General features: G+C 41.7%; 1 protein-coding gene across 4 annotated transcripts in view; it reads right to left on the reverse strand.

Annotated features, from left to right (window-relative positions):
- LOC310948989 (unconventional myosin-IXAa-like) overlaps positions 1 to 16,086 on the reverse strand; it is a 156,201-nt gene that overhangs the window by 4,141 nt on the left and 135,974 nt on the right. For 2 of the 4 annotated variants that reach the window (XM_083916305.1, XM_083916303.1), the window contains 16 exons: positions 15,802 to 15,886; positions 15,066 to 15,269; positions 12,937 to 13,034; positions 11,324 to 11,427; positions 10,977 to 11,203; positions 10,304 to 10,420; positions 9,274 to 9,462; positions 8,711 to 8,758; positions 8,223 to 8,334; positions 6,600 to 6,661; positions 6,021 to 6,213; positions 5,039 to 5,167; positions 4,815 to 4,920; positions 4,449 to 4,580; positions 3,609 to 3,732; positions 366 to 619 (listed from right to left, as the gene is read on the reverse strand). In XM_083916305.1, coding sequence (XP_083772431.1) covers positions 366 to 619; positions 3,609 to 3,732; positions 4,449 to 4,580; positions 4,815 to 4,920; positions 5,039 to 5,167; positions 6,021 to 6,213; positions 6,600 to 6,661; positions 8,223 to 8,334; positions 8,711 to 8,758; positions 9,274 to 9,462; positions 10,304 to 10,420; positions 10,977 to 11,203; positions 11,324 to 11,427; positions 12,937 to 13,034; positions 15,066 to 15,269; positions 15,802 to 15,886 — 2,184 coding nt within the window. The remainder of the gene's footprint in view (positions 1 to 365; positions 620 to 3,608; positions 3,733 to 4,448; positions 4,581 to 4,814; positions 4,921 to 5,038; positions 5,168 to 6,020; positions 6,214 to 6,599; positions 6,662 to 8,222; positions 8,335 to 8,710; positions 8,759 to 9,273; positions 9,463 to 10,303; positions 10,421 to 10,976; positions 11,204 to 11,323; positions 11,428 to 12,936; positions 13,035 to 15,065; positions 15,270 to 15,801; positions 15,887 to 16,086) is intronic. The other 2 variants (XM_083916304.1, XM_083916306.1) reach the window with 2 other exon arrangements.

Consider the following 16,086-nt stretch of genomic DNA (forward strand, 5'->3'; position numbering starts at 1 on the left):
TGAGTGTATTTGGCGTAAAAGACCCTGGGATGATTTTACGCTGGAATTTCACTTTAAGTTCCCACTGGGCCTTCTAGCAATCTCTCCTAAAGATAAGATAAGATCACTTGTGTCCTGATAAGAGATGGAAAATATTGTATTTGTGTGTCTTTGAGATGAATCTACGTCTATCTATCTAACAGATTTCCAGGGTAAATACATAGCTTACAGTAAAAAGAAAGAAAGGTGCCCATCCCTTCACAGCTACAGGTTCACACTAGAAATGTTTTTTTTTTATTGTATTTGTGGTCACGATTGAGTGGCACATCCGCTAAAATGACTAACTAATTACTGTACAAACAGGTTCAACCACAGAGATGTCGTACTTCTCTTTCTGCAGACTCTCGATCTGCTCGGTGAGGATTCGCTCTTCCTGCTGCATCGCCAGCTGCTGCTGCTCATTCAGCCCAGCCTCTGCTGCATCCTCTCCTCCTCCTCCTCCCCCTCCTCCCCCTCCTCCTCCTCCTCCTCCCCCTCCTCCTCCTCCTGCACTCTCTCCATCCACCACCACAGGGGGCACTCTGGGGCTGGGAGGAGGCGAGGGCGTGTTGGTGCTGCTTTGCCGAACACGGCCTTTGCACTGCAAGTTCACAGATCACAGAGCATGACAGTGAATACAAAACTTTTTTTTTTGTTCACAGCGACAGCGATGGAGCACAGACCACGGACTCGCTAGAGACACGGTTGGATGTTTTGACCACATTGTGACGTCACAGAGGATGTATTGACGACATCTGTTCACCACATCACGGCTAAGTAACTATGAGGTCAGCTCACACACACACACGCACACATGTACGCACGCACACATACACACTGGTAGGCATTACCTTAAGTTTAGCTGTATTAGGCTGCATGTTAATACATTTTGGAGCAGAAACAGAAAAAGCAACAGTCAGTGCTGCTCTCTCAGAGCGCTCACCACAATCATTCACCTGAGACACAACTACAGCTACAGCAGTGTTGTATATCTCCACACTGACTGAATGGATTGTTACCATTCAAACTGCATTTAAAACCTCAAACTCACTTCATTCTTTTGTAGTTTGAACAGCAAAGATAAACTCTATCAATCCCTTACAGCGTTAGCTTATATCAAGAATATAGGGCCCCACCCCGGGAACATGACTGACGGATGATCCTGGGTCCTCTGTGCAAAACCTCGCTGACACGTTTGATGTGAAAGCATTTTCAATCCGAATAAATAAAGTTTCATGTTTGATGCAGTCCTTCAAAAATAAATGCCAATGTTGGAAAAAATATCTAAAATCCAAGTCGAGTCTGACGTTAACAGAACTCAAGTCAGGTGTCAGTGAAGTACTGACCCTAACCCTCTAAGCAATAAAGCTGATTGAAGTCAGACTTTACCTAGAAACATAAACAGAACTCTACTCTGCTCATGGCTACATTACACTACTGAATATAACAATATCAATGTGTTTTTAGAGTTAATTAAGATGCAAACTTTGAATTCAGGAAGAAAAATTAGCATTAAATAGTTAATTTTGGGGGATCATCACTCAAGAACATTATGAATTAATCCACAACAGTGTTAAGCAACAACACTGACAACAGTAACAAGTACACAAACAGAAGGTCAGACAGCTATGAGAGCTACAGGCAGACGTGACAGAGTACTGTGACTGGAGGTAAGACACAGAATATGGGAGTGGACGGGTCAGATAGACTGATGGACAGGGCTGGTGGCGGTGGCGGTGGAGGGCGGGCACATGGAGCGAGAGGTGCATACATACCGGGGTGGCAGTGCGGGTTATGCTCATAAACCTAACAGCAATTAGTACAGGTTTCTGGGAGGAGGAATAGGGGAAGGAAGGAAGGAAGGAGGGAAGGAAGGAGGGAAGGAAGGACAGATTAGGGTTAGGGAACGGTCGATAAGGTAAGAATGGATCTGGTGGTTTGCTTGTCAAAAGATTAGGTTTGTTTTTTTAAGACACGTTAGATGAATCCTAACATTGGGTAAATGTCCTTACTCAAGAACTGTACTTCACTACAAGTTACACAAAACTACTGCATTTCAGAGGCAAACATATTGTTCTTCTTACTCCATTTTTATTATTTTACAAACAAAACATTTGATCCATATTTAATATATAATGCTGCTTTATAAATTAAACTACCGGTACTAAAATGTACTTGGAATGAGCTCCACAAAACGAATATTTACTTTGTTTATGATTTATAATTATTAATAATCAGAAAAAATAAGAGGACCAGAGAAGTTTGTAACTTCTTCCTATCCCTTAGAACATGAACTATATTAGTTGAGTCGTGTAGTTATTGCTTTATTCTGAGGATCCCATTTGCTTGCTTTCCTTTTAACTGCTCATTTGCTTTATTTAGTTTGTATTATTCTTTTTTTAACATGTTCAATCAAGTTTATATATCAGCTATATCATGAATGTGTTTATATGTTAATGCGTCAGTAATAATGGTCCAGTAATATAATAATAATAATAATAATAATAATAATAATAACAATAATAATAATAATATATTGAAAGGGCCCCTTTTGACAAACAGCTACTTTTACGTTTGATTATTTTAGTACATTTTATTGAGGCTGTTGACACAATTATACGCAACCTTAACGTAATAAACAAACACTTTTTAACCTAATTTTACCACGTTTCTTCTGCAAACCTGTAAAAAACGCCTACTGGGGTTGAGGTTGAGGTTTGGATACAGCTGCTTGGTAGAGAAATTCAGGGTAAATGTAAGCAAATGTAATTCCTTGTTAAAATGTAGCAACAGGAAGTGACATAACGTTACACAATGAGTGCACTGAGTCACTGCATCCGCTATTTTGCAGGAAAGCTACAATGGAAAATGTATTTTCCCCTTTCACACAGATCCAATTTGTTGTGAAGAAACAAACAAAAACAGAGCAATAATCTCCAATTTATAATAAAGGTCAGCTTTTTAAAAGGCGCCCGTTTCCTGTGACGACGTCTTAATTCTATGCATATTTACCCTTCTCACTTATAGTTTAAAACGTATTAAATGAGCAATATGTGCAACATTACCATTTACTGATTCAGTGACCAAAGACGCAGCTACGTTTCACTCTTTACTCTGTCCTTTTTTTTTTTTTTTTGTGTATATATAAAATGGATTTGTGAAGTAAGTTAGAAGATAAGAGTAGAAACATGCATTAATAATGGAGAGGTTTTAGTATTAGCTTCTTAAACAAGGAGGGTTGTTGCACATCATGTTCCAACATCTCTATCTGTTGCATTTAAAGTGCCCTGCTGTGTAGGTGTTATGGTATATCCCCTTGAGTGTGTATTTTATCAGCCTTTTGCTTGTGTCACAGAAGAGACACAGCAAAATCTGCAGATGAAAGATGTATGAATGAACTCCTGCCATGGCCACGTGAAGAACCATGCCAGCTGCTCATGGAGCTGAAAACACTTTAAATGTCACCGTTTAAATGATGTGTGAGAGGAACAACATCCATGTGAATGCCAGGCAATAAGAGCGACATATTAAGTGTAAATAGGAGCCTAGAGGGCCGATGTCAGACGACTGACAGTAGAGTCTGATCTCACCATGGACCTCCTGATGTGGGTCAGTCTGCTCTTGGCTTTGCTTTCTGCGAACTCCAGGCTGCTGATGTCCTTCAGACGAGCTTTGTACTTGCTCATCTGCTCGTTAATGATCAGCTCCACACACCTGCAGGGAGGAGATGCATTTAGACCCGAAAACAGAACAAGCTTTTCATGAATCCCTGTTAAGTTTGTGCGTTAAGTCATTTATAAGTTTTTAGGAACTTAAAGCTGTACTCCATAAGAATTGAGATACGTTGTTTCTAGCGGCCTCTTTGGTGGTAAGCTGTAACTGCAGGTGAGCCTGTTCTTTCAGAGCCTCCATCTTGTCACGTTCACCGTCACTATGTGTGTTGACTATTTATTTTTATTTATTTTATTTGCTTTTTTGTAAACTTTATTGAAACTCATTGACCTCTCTACTTTCACATGTTCCTGTTACACTTCTGCCCTTACTACAAGCAGCAAAACGGTTAGTGGCGATCTGGGCCGATAGACCAATGCTGTGTCCCTAATCGCGCACTTCCATCCTCAAACTGGCTTTTTTGAGGGTAGAAGTGCGTTCACGCCAGAAGTCAGTAAAATGCAGTGTGTGGCCAACCGTTGAGTGTGGATCGATGGACACTCAGTGCCCTCAATTGCCGCCATTTTGTCTACGTAGCGGAAGACGTGGGACTTAATTCAAACTGGAAAATGGCGGAACAACAGCGCAACGGACCGGCAACAACAAGATTCACTCAGATCATTTCCTGTTGGATCTATAAATCTTTTCCGTTTCAGGCAGTTACTTTGTTTCTGAGCTCTATTCTGTTAATTTGGGAAACTATAGGACGGTGGACGTACGCGGTGGTCTTGCTGATGTCTTGGACGCTCTGCAGCGGGTCGATGGTGTCGGGGCAGCGAAGGATGCAGGGTGCGAACACGATGGCGAGGGCGTTGGCTGACATCCTGTTCGTCTCCTCCTGCAGGGCGATCCTGTAACACACCAAAGTGTAATCCTGTTAATGTCACAGAGCTGGACACCCGTTCCCAGCAAACACAACAGGCAGGACGGCATGAGACCGAGTTGTCCCGGTGTGTTTATGATCAGTGAGAACCTGAAACCGCCGCTCAGACACTTCGCTCACGGACAAAAACAATAGTCACATGGTAATTCAAAACTCAGGTTTGTAGACACGGGCTGTCTCGTATTCTTATCTCATCACTCACCTGACCAGATGGAAGATGAGGCGCTCCAGCGTGCTGAGGTGTGTCCTGCTGAGCTGGTCGATCACAGAATACACCCCTCGGATCACCTCCTTCTTGTCCGGCTGACCTGAAACAAAAAACACAAAACACAACACACACCCTCAGCTCACGTAACATTTCCTCTTCTGAATGTGACCCTCAGCTGGAGGAGCCTCTGGACCGTCAAACAGCAGCGAGGAGCTTACCCATGGCCCTGAGGAACTCCTCGTACAGTTCAAAGGTCATGAGAGGGCTGGGCAGGTCACGGAGCCACTGTTTGAGAACGCTGGCGATGACGTGGATGTTGTAGTCATCCAGGTTCACACTGTTCACATCTGGAGCAGAGAGGCGTTCAGGTTAATTAGACTTATAATAAGATATTGTTTATAAAAAACTGAAACTGAAAAGCATGTCAGATAGAGAGGTTTTTTAATGATGATAAAATAAAGTTGCTTTATTAATGCAGATTGTTCTTCTTTAGGTGTGAGCAATCGCAGAATTATAAGTCCATTACTGCCGTCTACCCATGGATGTATTCTCTTCCACCAGATGCATAACTGCAATGCATTGTGGGTGATATCCACCCCTGGAGTGACCATTGTTGTTCACTCGATCACTCAGCCCTCTGAGGGTCGATCTCACCAAGTTCACTTCAGTTTTTCAGACTGTTGGATCGACCCCTAAGATGGCGGTGGGGATTACTCCGAGGGCAAGTGCTGAGGGGAATTGAACGAGGGCGTGTTGAACCACTATAAGAGCGCAGCACGTGCACCACCTCATTCTATTGGTGCAGCGGGAAATGTTTAGTATAAAGAGTCTTTGGTAGTTGAAGAGAGTAGATCAGCTTTTACTTTAAACTTTGAAATATGTCACGTTACATGATTTTCACAACCGAAGCACAAAGTGAACTAATTAAGAAAGGACACCTTTGAGCATGGTCGTTGTTAGCTGGCAGAGAAAACACTTTAAACTCTTATTTTTTCCTCCTCTTACAGATAAAGGAATGAATGAATGTAGTCGGGAATGAGAAGTGCAGCGGGCCACTGAAAGTGTCCTCTCGGTATCATTCATTTGATCTTGTCTTACACTGGATATCCCACCCTGCCTTTTACACATTTACACATTAATCATGTGAAAAAACAGATATTTAATTATTACAGATACTGAAATATTCAGCGTGAGTCTCACCTGTGTCCAGGCCCTGGCGGAGTTCTTTGATCTTATTGGTGGAGCCCGACTTCCTGTAGATCCCCTCCGTGTAGAGGCCGTGCATCTCGATGTAGTTGATGAGTTTCTCCACCAGCTGGGGAACCGTTCGCTCTTCGCTGGTCAGACGGGACAACTCCACACCGTACTGCCGCGACGACAGCTCCGGATCATACTAGCATACAAAAAGACACAAATCATGTTAAAGTGAGCCTAACTGTGACTGCGGTCCCTGTAATAATTGTGATGATGATGCATGATGATGACAAATGATACAGCAACTACTTCAATTTTGCTAAAACACGCTAAAATTTGAAGCTACCACCCAAACTGAATGTGTGTGCGATGCTAAAGAATTCAACTCTCCTTTAATAAAACAAGGTTTAAAAGATTTTCAAGACTTAAAAAAAGGGAATTATTCACACTTTTAAAGGTCCCATATTGTAAAAAGTGGACAGAGATCATTTCTACGCACAACAGAAGCTCTTTGAAAACCGAGGCAGGCATATCAGGTATAAGCTCTGATGTTACAGCATCCTGAGAGAGAAAACCTCCTCCTACCTTTTTACTGCACTTGGTGGTCATCCTGGAGCAGCACTTCCTGTGGCAGGCGTAGCGACACACTGTCGACAACAGAACGACAAACAATTCAGACTGATGAGCGGTACAACCTCCGCAACGACTGCACACAGGCGCTGCAGTCGGTCAGTCACGACCTTAAAGACTCAAGAAGGGAAACGTCGAGGAGGCAGACGGCTGAATGTGACGCCTGCTGCTCACTGATGCAGCTAGTAACTGGATAAAAGATGGATTTATGAGGTTTAATCAGATTTTACTGACACTTAGATGCAGGGCAAGTGTGTAGCGTATGTGTGTTTGTGTATGTGTGTGTGTGTGTGTGTGTGTGTGTGTGTGTGTGTGTGTGTGTGTGTGTGTGTTTGTGTGTGTGTGTGAGAGTGTGTGAGAGTGTGTAATGTGTAGGAGGGGGTGTAATGCACTGTGCGGGTGGAAATAAAGACTTCACAAATGGGCGTGAGTGCCTGTGGGTAAGTGAGTTACAAGAACATTAGGAATTGCTGGTGGTGTGTGTGTGTGTGCGTGTGTGTGTGTGTGTGTGTGTGTGTGTGTGTGTGTGTTTGTGTGATAATCGGTGTATCGGGTTCTTTTATGGTGAATAAAAAGATGCAAAACAAAAAGGCAAATAAATGTGTTACGTGTCACAGTACTATTATTGTTACTGTCTTTCACAAAAAAGGTCGTTAAAATACAAAATCTCTCATCTTTATTCTCAATTGTCGCTTTTTTAGAAATAGAACAGAAGAGAGAGAAATTTAGTCCATTACAATTGTTCCGCTCTTTAATAGAAAAAGTATAATAACACATAATGTGGATTTTTGATGCAGTAAATATCAACTCAGTAGAGTGACTATCAATAGAAGCAAGATCAAAATGTATTATATAACATTAAAGTAACAACATATGGGAAAAAAACGTGAAGTACAACACACTAATTACAACCGTTTAAATAATAGTGCTGGAAATTAACTTTTACTTTTACTTATATATTTTATAATCTGCTGTTTTTTATTGTCTAGATTAATTGTCCATTTGCACTTGTTTCAATGTGTTGCATTTTTATTGTCCTGTACTCTGAGCTTCATCTTTTGAACGTAGAGTGCTCTATAAATAAAGTAATCCAGTGTGTGTGTGTGTGTGTGTGTGTGTGTGAGTGTGTGTGTGTGTGTGAACACTTTCACTACCGTTGAAACTTCACACCCATCTAATGCTCTCTAAATTGTAACACCTACGATGTGACGCACTTTCACAATCAACCAGAAAGTGACAAACCATTTAACTCCGTGTTTATTGGACATAAATGTAGCAACCACACAGTAACACGTCACATCGCATTAATAATATGGCCCTTGTCATCATTTATGATGTAATAGCTATTGGATAATTAATAATTATAATAAGTTATATCCTCATGCGCTCTTAGTGTCACCAATGAGGAGGTATTTTCATATATTTTTTAACTGAAGTGATATGGCGCCTTGAAAGCAAACTAACTATCTAAGCTAACTTGATTTAGGTGTGTGTGTGTGTGTGTGTGTGTGTGTGTGTGTGTGTGTGTGTGTGTGTGTGTGTGTGTGTGTCTGTGTGTGTTTCGTGTCCAGTCCTCACGTTTGCAGACGCAGGCTCGGTCCATCATCCAGATGAGGGAGGAGCAGTACTCGCAGTAGGTGGGGATGCTGTACTGCGTGGACTTGAAGATGTGGCCGTTGTGTTCTTCCACCTGCAGGGCGGCGACAGAGGCACCAGTCAGTTAACGGCTATTTTCATTATCAATTAATCTCTCTGGTTATCAAAACGACTGGTTGTTCAGTCCATAAAATGCCAGAAAATGACGAAAAATGTTGCTCTAATATCTTGTTTTGTCCAGAACTCAAAGACATTTAGATTATTGTCTCAGAGGAGGAAAGAAACCACGAAATATTACCATCTGAGAAACTGCAATCAGAGAATTTGGACGTTTTTCAATTATCAAAACAGTTGCCGTTGATTTATTAGATAGTTTAATCTCACTAATGGTTGCCGGTCTACAGCCAGCACAGCTCAAATGTTGCTTTTATTCCACACACGTTGCTTCAGTACACCAATTCACAACTTACAATGTCAGTTTCCTTCTTCCTCGACTTCTTGCGTTCATGTTTGGGAGCCTGGAAAAAGACAAAGGTGTTACTTTGTGTGCATTTTGTGTGTTGCTTGTGCTGCACATGTGAGTAAAAGACATCTATAGATGTTGTTTGTATTTAAAAGCTGCTTCTTTGAAGAATTAAGATTAAAATGTAAACTTTAGATCCCCTTTAACTGCATTTTACATCCCAACTGCACCTTTTATATATAAACCAACTGTCTGAAAAAATGCATACATTCTGAGCTATAACATAGATTTATATTTTACGTATATATTCTTTTTTATTCCTATTTTATAGTTTCGTCAGGATTGCTATTTAATTTTGCTGTATTCTATAACTTTTCTAGTCTTTTCTGATGCTGTTAAAAGAACAATGGAGCCCAAATCTCTTGAATTAAATTGCTCTGAGAGATTAAGAGAATAAACTTGATCTGCAGCTGATGATTGAACGTAAACACAAATATTATCTGCAGCCATTATTCATTGTGTACTTTTTAATGTTATTTTTTCCACCCCTCCAGTTTTAAACCTTCTCACCCTGCCGATGGTTCCCTCCATGGGCTTGTACTCGGTCATGAACTCGTCCAGGAAGACCTTGAAGGTGTTCACCCACACCTTCACCGGCGACTCGCACCAGTCCCTCTGCTCCATGCGCATGGTCTTCTCCAGGATGTGCTCAAACAGAGCGTAGAGATCCTTGTAACGGATGCTCTTGCCGTCATCCATCTGGAGGTGAGGGCAAAGGAATTGTTATAGTTACTGTTACTCGCTGGCTGCTTGCATCTCTGGAAGTGTGTCTGTCTCTCTGTCTCTTGTCTATCTTTGTGTTTCTCTCCTTCTCTTTCCTTTTCTTCCTCCCCAACCGGTGCAGACAGATGTGCGTCCTCCACAGAGCTGGGTCTGTCTGACGTCCTTGTCTGTTATAGGGAAGGTTTTCAACGCCACCGTACTCTATGGGGGAACTGTTGGGTCTATACCTACTCTGTAAAGTGTCCTGAGATAACTTTTGTTATGATTTGGCACTATAAATAAAATTGAATTGAATTGAATTGAAAGGGAATATTCAGAATCATCGGTGTTGTTTCAAATAACAAAACATCAGCAAACATTTTGCTTTTTTTCTATTTAAATTCCAAATATTTGGGTTTTACAGTTCATTTTAGTTCATTTCGGTGCCACGTTTGCCAAAAAAATGCCAAAATCAACGGTGCAGATTTCCTTTCAACACAATTTTTAAAAATGTTTTAAAAAAAGACTTGATTTCCTGCATTTTGGCAGATTTTTTATGCTACAAACTATGGTGGAAATGTTTTTATTTTTGTAAAGGAAAACACAGGTGACTCGAAGCAACCATTTCTGTTGTGATTTAATTCTCAAAATCACAGATTATTAGAAATACTTCTCTTAGTAGCACAATTCGCAAGTGCTAGTGTGTTGAAGCGGATGCGAGCAGCTACAGGAAGCCAGTGAAGGGAGCGGACGACCCCTCTGAACAGAGATCCTGTTGTGCTTCACGCAGCTGAGAACAAACAGAGAGAGAGAGAGAGAGAGAGTAGCGAGGACTCACTGCCAGGGCGGTGGAGTAGGAGTTGAAGATGTTGATCCTGAACTCCCTCAGCGCTTTCTTGAAGACGACGTCCACCATGGTGTCCTTCTTACCGTCTTCAGACTCCAGGTCGGCGATCTGGGGGGAGACAAATACAAATGCCTTTTAAGTGAGACGTGAACATACAGCAGCAGAAAAAACCCTTTTACCACACCAGTATAGCGGGTCAGGTTAAAGTCATAATCCATAAGAATTGAGACCTGTTGTTTCTAGCGGCCTCTGTGGCAGTCAGATGTAACTGCAGGTGAGTCTGTTCTTTCAGAGCCCTCAATCTTGTCACATTCACAGTCGCTATGTGTCCCCCCCAACGTCACATACATGCCCTTTTTTGGTAAGAGTCAAAGTCTGACAAGATGGTGACTCCCGGAGGCGAGTATGTTTGGATCAAGTTGAGAGAACGGACCTCGAAGAAGAGGCTACGCCCATTTTTTATACAGTCTATGATGGCGGCGCCTTTGTATTACAGAAGTAATCTCACCACAGAAACAAAGATTGTAATAACCGGAAAAAGTGCTTTCATTAGTGGGTCATACGCTCTTTGATAGATAGGAACTTAACTGCCTATTAAATAGATGAAAACTTTACAGATTACAACTTTAAATTGTGTGCGCAGGTACGGGTTTGCTCCTTTCACCTTCTTCATGAGGAAGTCGTTCATGCTGCGGTAGTCGTGGGCCGAGCTGAGGATGTGCAGTGCGTCGTTCTGCCACTGGGCGGGCTCCAGAGCGATGCTGCTGATCTTCACACTGCGACGCCTCCTCATCTTAGGAGAGGGCTCCTTGTTTTCCTTACTGTCCCTGACTCCTCCACCAGGGGGAGCTGCCTCCAAATCTGGACAGTGGGGAGGAGAGGAAGGACCTTCTGGAGGAGAAAAAGATCGATGTTTATTAAGATATTTTATTCTATAGTATAGTCTCTACTGTGCTACTTATCATGCAACCAAACAGAAAACATGTCTGCGGAGTGATTTTGTTTTTATACCATGTGTCTCCCCAGCTTCGCTCCTGCTCGTCAGCTTCTCTCTTGACAGTTTTTTCTCGCCGTGCTTCGTCTTACTCCAGAACCTGATCCTTCCTTTCATCCTGCTACACAACACACACAAAACAATTGGTTCATTTCATTTTGGGAGGAAAGGAAATGGAGGAAAAAACCTCTCAAACGTACTCAAACACCACAGGTACACTCAGCATATTAAGATTTTTCACCTATGTATCTTTTGTTACAAGTAAAAGCCCTGAAAACACAATCTTAAGTAAAAGTACGTCTGTATGATCAAGAAAATGCACTTTAAATACTCACTATGCAGCCAAATGGCCTCTTTAGTTGTTACATTGAGGGCGCACTCACACTGTCCATCCGTACCGTGCCCCGTGCTTTAGGGTACTTGTCCCCCCCTCCCTCTCCCCCTGCACCCCAGGCCCGTTTGTACTCACACTGCCTGGGCCTCGCGCAAATGCTTCTTGCTGCCTATACGTCATCACGCAGTAACACGTCACACGTATTGATTGCCGTCATCGCGATGCGTGGCTTTGTTTACAAATCTTTCCGTAGACCTCCGAGTTTTTGTGCGTCTTGTCGACTGTTTTTAAATATTTTCATCCGACCAAATCTGCAGTAAACACTCCACCTCCACACCACACCAACGTGAACCTTTCACCGCCATTGTTTTAAATGTCCGCGCATGGTCCCTCCTTCTTTTTTCTATGTCCGAACAGGTGCACACAAAATGACCTCAGAACCGCCGTAGGCCTCGTGCTCATGCTCATATATGAAAACGTGCTTTACAAAAGCCCACCTCTCCCAAATGGGCCGTGGCCGGCAAGCGTACCGCGCCTAGGGGAACTAGACTTTAGCCGTTAAACGTGATTGGGCACAGTACGGATGGACAGTGTGAGTGCGCTCTAAGTATTATCATTATTATTACTAGTGATGCAGTATCATGTAAGATGCAGTTTTATGTTGTATCCGGCTGCAATAGAGCTAATTTATTCTTTTTTTACACTGTTGGGAGGATTTAATTAAAGATATAAAAAATCATAGTATTTCACTCATTATACTGCCCTACAAAGCCGAAGTGCAGCTACTACAAAATAATTTAAACAACACAAAATGGCTTTTAAGTTTTGTAGTTACTGCTTTTTGTAGGGCGGCAAAGATTTTTAAAATCTTCATCTGCAAAATAACTAAATTAGTAAGTAAAAAGCACAATTCCCACTTAAATGTAATTAAGTAGGAAGTAGCGTGGAAATAAAACTGTAAGGAAAGTTAAAGCACCTTAAAATTGCACTTAAAAGGATATTTTCCCCATTTAAAACCAGGTCTGTTGCCATAGTGATGTGGGCATCATGTCCTGATTGTGCCGACATTAGTGAGTACATCATGTGCTTAGTTACTTTCAACCACTAGGTGCAATACAAAGTGTTTCTATAAATGAATTGAAGTCTTTCAGAATTGTATAACCAAATTAAAGTTAGGAAACGAATTATGTTATTTTCTTTTGCTCCAGCACTGTAAAAGCTGATGCACGCACTCATTGAAATGCATCCTTCCTGTGTAAGAAGATGCAAAGAGGGACTCTCTGGTGGTCTTGTTACCTTCCGTCCTGACTGGAGGTTTTCCTGAGGACCTCCACCTTTCCCAGGTCCCCTGACGACATGGTCTTATGGATCTTCTTCTGATCCTTGTGGGACGACTGGAGAGCAGAGAGCAACAACGACCGTGTGAGAATCAAAAGAATATAAACACTGACTTAAATCGGCTGAGCGGGGTCTGAAAACTATTTAAGGTTTTCACACTTGTTCCAGGACGCTGCGGGTTTTTGGCGACTGATGCTCAGTTTCCTGTTTAACACAGGTCGGTCTCTCCCATGCAGAGAAATATCATGATACGGAGAAATATGCTGATATAATGTGTGAGTATAGAAATGCACGATTAAACATCACTGCAGTAAATGTTTGTAAATCCTGTGAAAGAACTTCTGGGCTAATGACATCACAGAAAGAAACGCTGGCGTTGAGATACGGAGAGAGAAACGGAGGTCATGCTCGTGAGGACCTGTTAGAAAACAACTATCTGTTAGTGAGAAATAACTCCGCTCGAGGTCTTTCATCCACTCCAGCATGCACGGAGCAGCAGATGGCGTGCAGAGCACCACGAGGCGTGATGTTGTGTTTTCAGGACAGGCCGAGATCTTCAGTCGGTCCTCACAGTGAAAATCTCTGTTTATTGTTGTTAAAGAGGAAGAAGATGCAGGGATACTTTAATACATTTTGAGTTTTAACGTTTTATTTTTCCTTCAAGACAACGGCCTCGCTGTGTTCTCTGCTTCTGTCTCTAAGCGTCACGGGAAAAAGCCACCAACAGCCGCAAACTCATCATTTGAGGCCAGTTAGCTATCAACGATGCATTATTTACTTACAATTAAATGAATAATAATCGCTATCAGGATTTTGGCTTCCCAAAATTAAATGAACACGATCGGCTGCAATTTAACATTTAATGTAATATGTATATTTAATACGTAATAAAAATTCCTTCCTTTCCTGAAGGTTGTGGCTGCAGTCCAGAGATGAAGACTATATACTAATATAATATACAACAGAGAGCAAAAGGAGAAAAACACTAAATCTAACGTCCCTTTTGGGTACACTTTATTTTTATATGTTATTTCTAAGAGATGCACTGAATTGCGGAGAAGAAGAACCTTAGTCTTATTTTGGAGCAACGATTTATGCATTTGCAGGAATGAAGCACAACACGGAGGAGACTGCAGTGCTCTGTTTAGTTAGGAATAAAAGTATTTTGTCACTAAAATCAATGAGTAACCATGATGATCATTTTGGCCATGATGGTGAAGAACTATAAAATAAAATAAATGACTTCATGTTACTTTTAGCTAGCAAACTGAAGAGCATTACCTCTAGATTCTTATTTAGCCATGAACTTTACGTGTAATTGAACTGTTTCACCAGTCGGACGGCGTTCGCTGGTATTATCACTATCTGGACAGATCTGCTCTGCCGTAGTTTCCGGTCTTTTCGTGGTCCTTTTACTGGGTGATCGCCACTGAAGTGTATTGCAGTGTATTTATTTTTTGTATGACTTGTAAGTATTTTCTTGAACTACAGGACACCGGAATTTCCCCAGGATGCTGAATAAAGTATCTATCTATCTTGTTTATCCACTAAAAATGCCGGAATCACCTGCTGAAAATAAAATATATATATATATATTGTACTAAACAATTGAGTACTTATTTGAGAAAAAAAAGTAAATATAAAGGAAGATAAGTGTAAGTGCTGGTCCTTCTTAGAACAAGGCATGTATTTACTGAAGGACAAATATGAGATTAAACTCAAAATGTTGAAGTATCCATGATAAAGATTCTTGTGAGATGAAAAGGGGAGTGAAACCTAAAGATGTCTCAGTTGAAGCTGATTTTTTTTAAACCAGCAGCCGAACCAGAGCGGCGTGCAAACAAAGCCGTTCACCGCAGACCGGTGGCGGTGGTGGCGGCGGCGGCGGTGCCTCAGAGTGAAGTAGAGGAGCATCAGTATATACTGTAGTACAACAGTCGTGAGAAAGTGTGGTTAGCAGTGTTAAAAGGCTCCTCCCCAGCTGCTCAGACAGCTCCACCTGAGAGGAAGGTGGAGGAGGAGGAGGAGGAGAGGGAAACAGTCGACTGCTTGGAGGTCAAGGGACCTCTGGAGATCCGGTGTTTTACCATCTCGGAGTCACTGTGACAGTCGGCCTCGGGTTTGGCGTGTGGGGGAGACAGGGAGGGGGGCAGCGTGAGGGAGTGGGCGGCGATGTAGTATTCATCGTCGTCGTCCGACTGCGTCGCCCCCTCAGAGTTACAGCGGGTGAGGAAGTCGGAGCGCGTCCGGGACATTCGCGGTTTCTTTTTGGGGCCGGGGCGGCCCACCTGCTACCAGGCAACCACAGGGACATCAGGTCAGTCACTAGTGTGTGTGTGTGTGTGTGTGTGTGTGTGAGTGAATATACATGAGCTTTTGGATTTGACTTAACCTTGGTTGACCCCTAATACATCTTTAATGAGAAGATTGTTTGCAAAAATGTCAAAAACAACAAAAAGTAGCTACAGAAACTCAATAAAACATCACTGATAAAACATTTTCTTGGTAAAAAAAGGGGAAATCTTTAGCACTGGGTGACAGGGTTAGTTGTATACTTCTGCAGGTTTATTTTCATATTTATCTTCTGTATATAAAAGCTGTATGTTCTTCTTTATTCTGAATAAATAAGTTATGTAAATCTGCTGTATGTCTGTGCTGGATTGATTTATTAAAAGAGAAACAAGTTCAGTCAAAGTTCTTGTATGTGAGAACACTGATGGTCAATTAAAGTGATTCTAATATTTTCACTTATATAGTAGAGTTGGTTAAAATTGTGATTATTATTATTATTATTTGGAATAAGCAGAGATAAGTGTGTCCTACCTCTCTGTTTCTGGATCCAGCACATTTAGAGTCGTCCCTGAACATGGCCAGAGATCTTTCCTGGTTCACCAGATCTTTATCTGACCTGCAACACAAAACCAGACGTTAAAGGTTTTAACAAAAAAGCCCAAATCTACTTTTACACTCAACTGTTGCTTCTGCAGAAAGCTCTCATAACTTCGGCTGTGGCAGAAAGTTTTACATTAACTGTTTACATTAACTTTTGTAGGAGGGGAAAGTTTGTGCAAATAAAAACATCAAAAACGTCTTATAGATTACATCTCA

The sequence above is a fragment of the Echiichthys vipera genome (assembly GCF_963691815.1).
Source record: "Echiichthys vipera genome assembly, chromosome: 7".
Taxonomy (NCBI): domain Eukaryota; kingdom Metazoa; phylum Chordata; class Actinopteri; order Perciformes; family Trachinidae; genus Echiichthys; species Echiichthys vipera.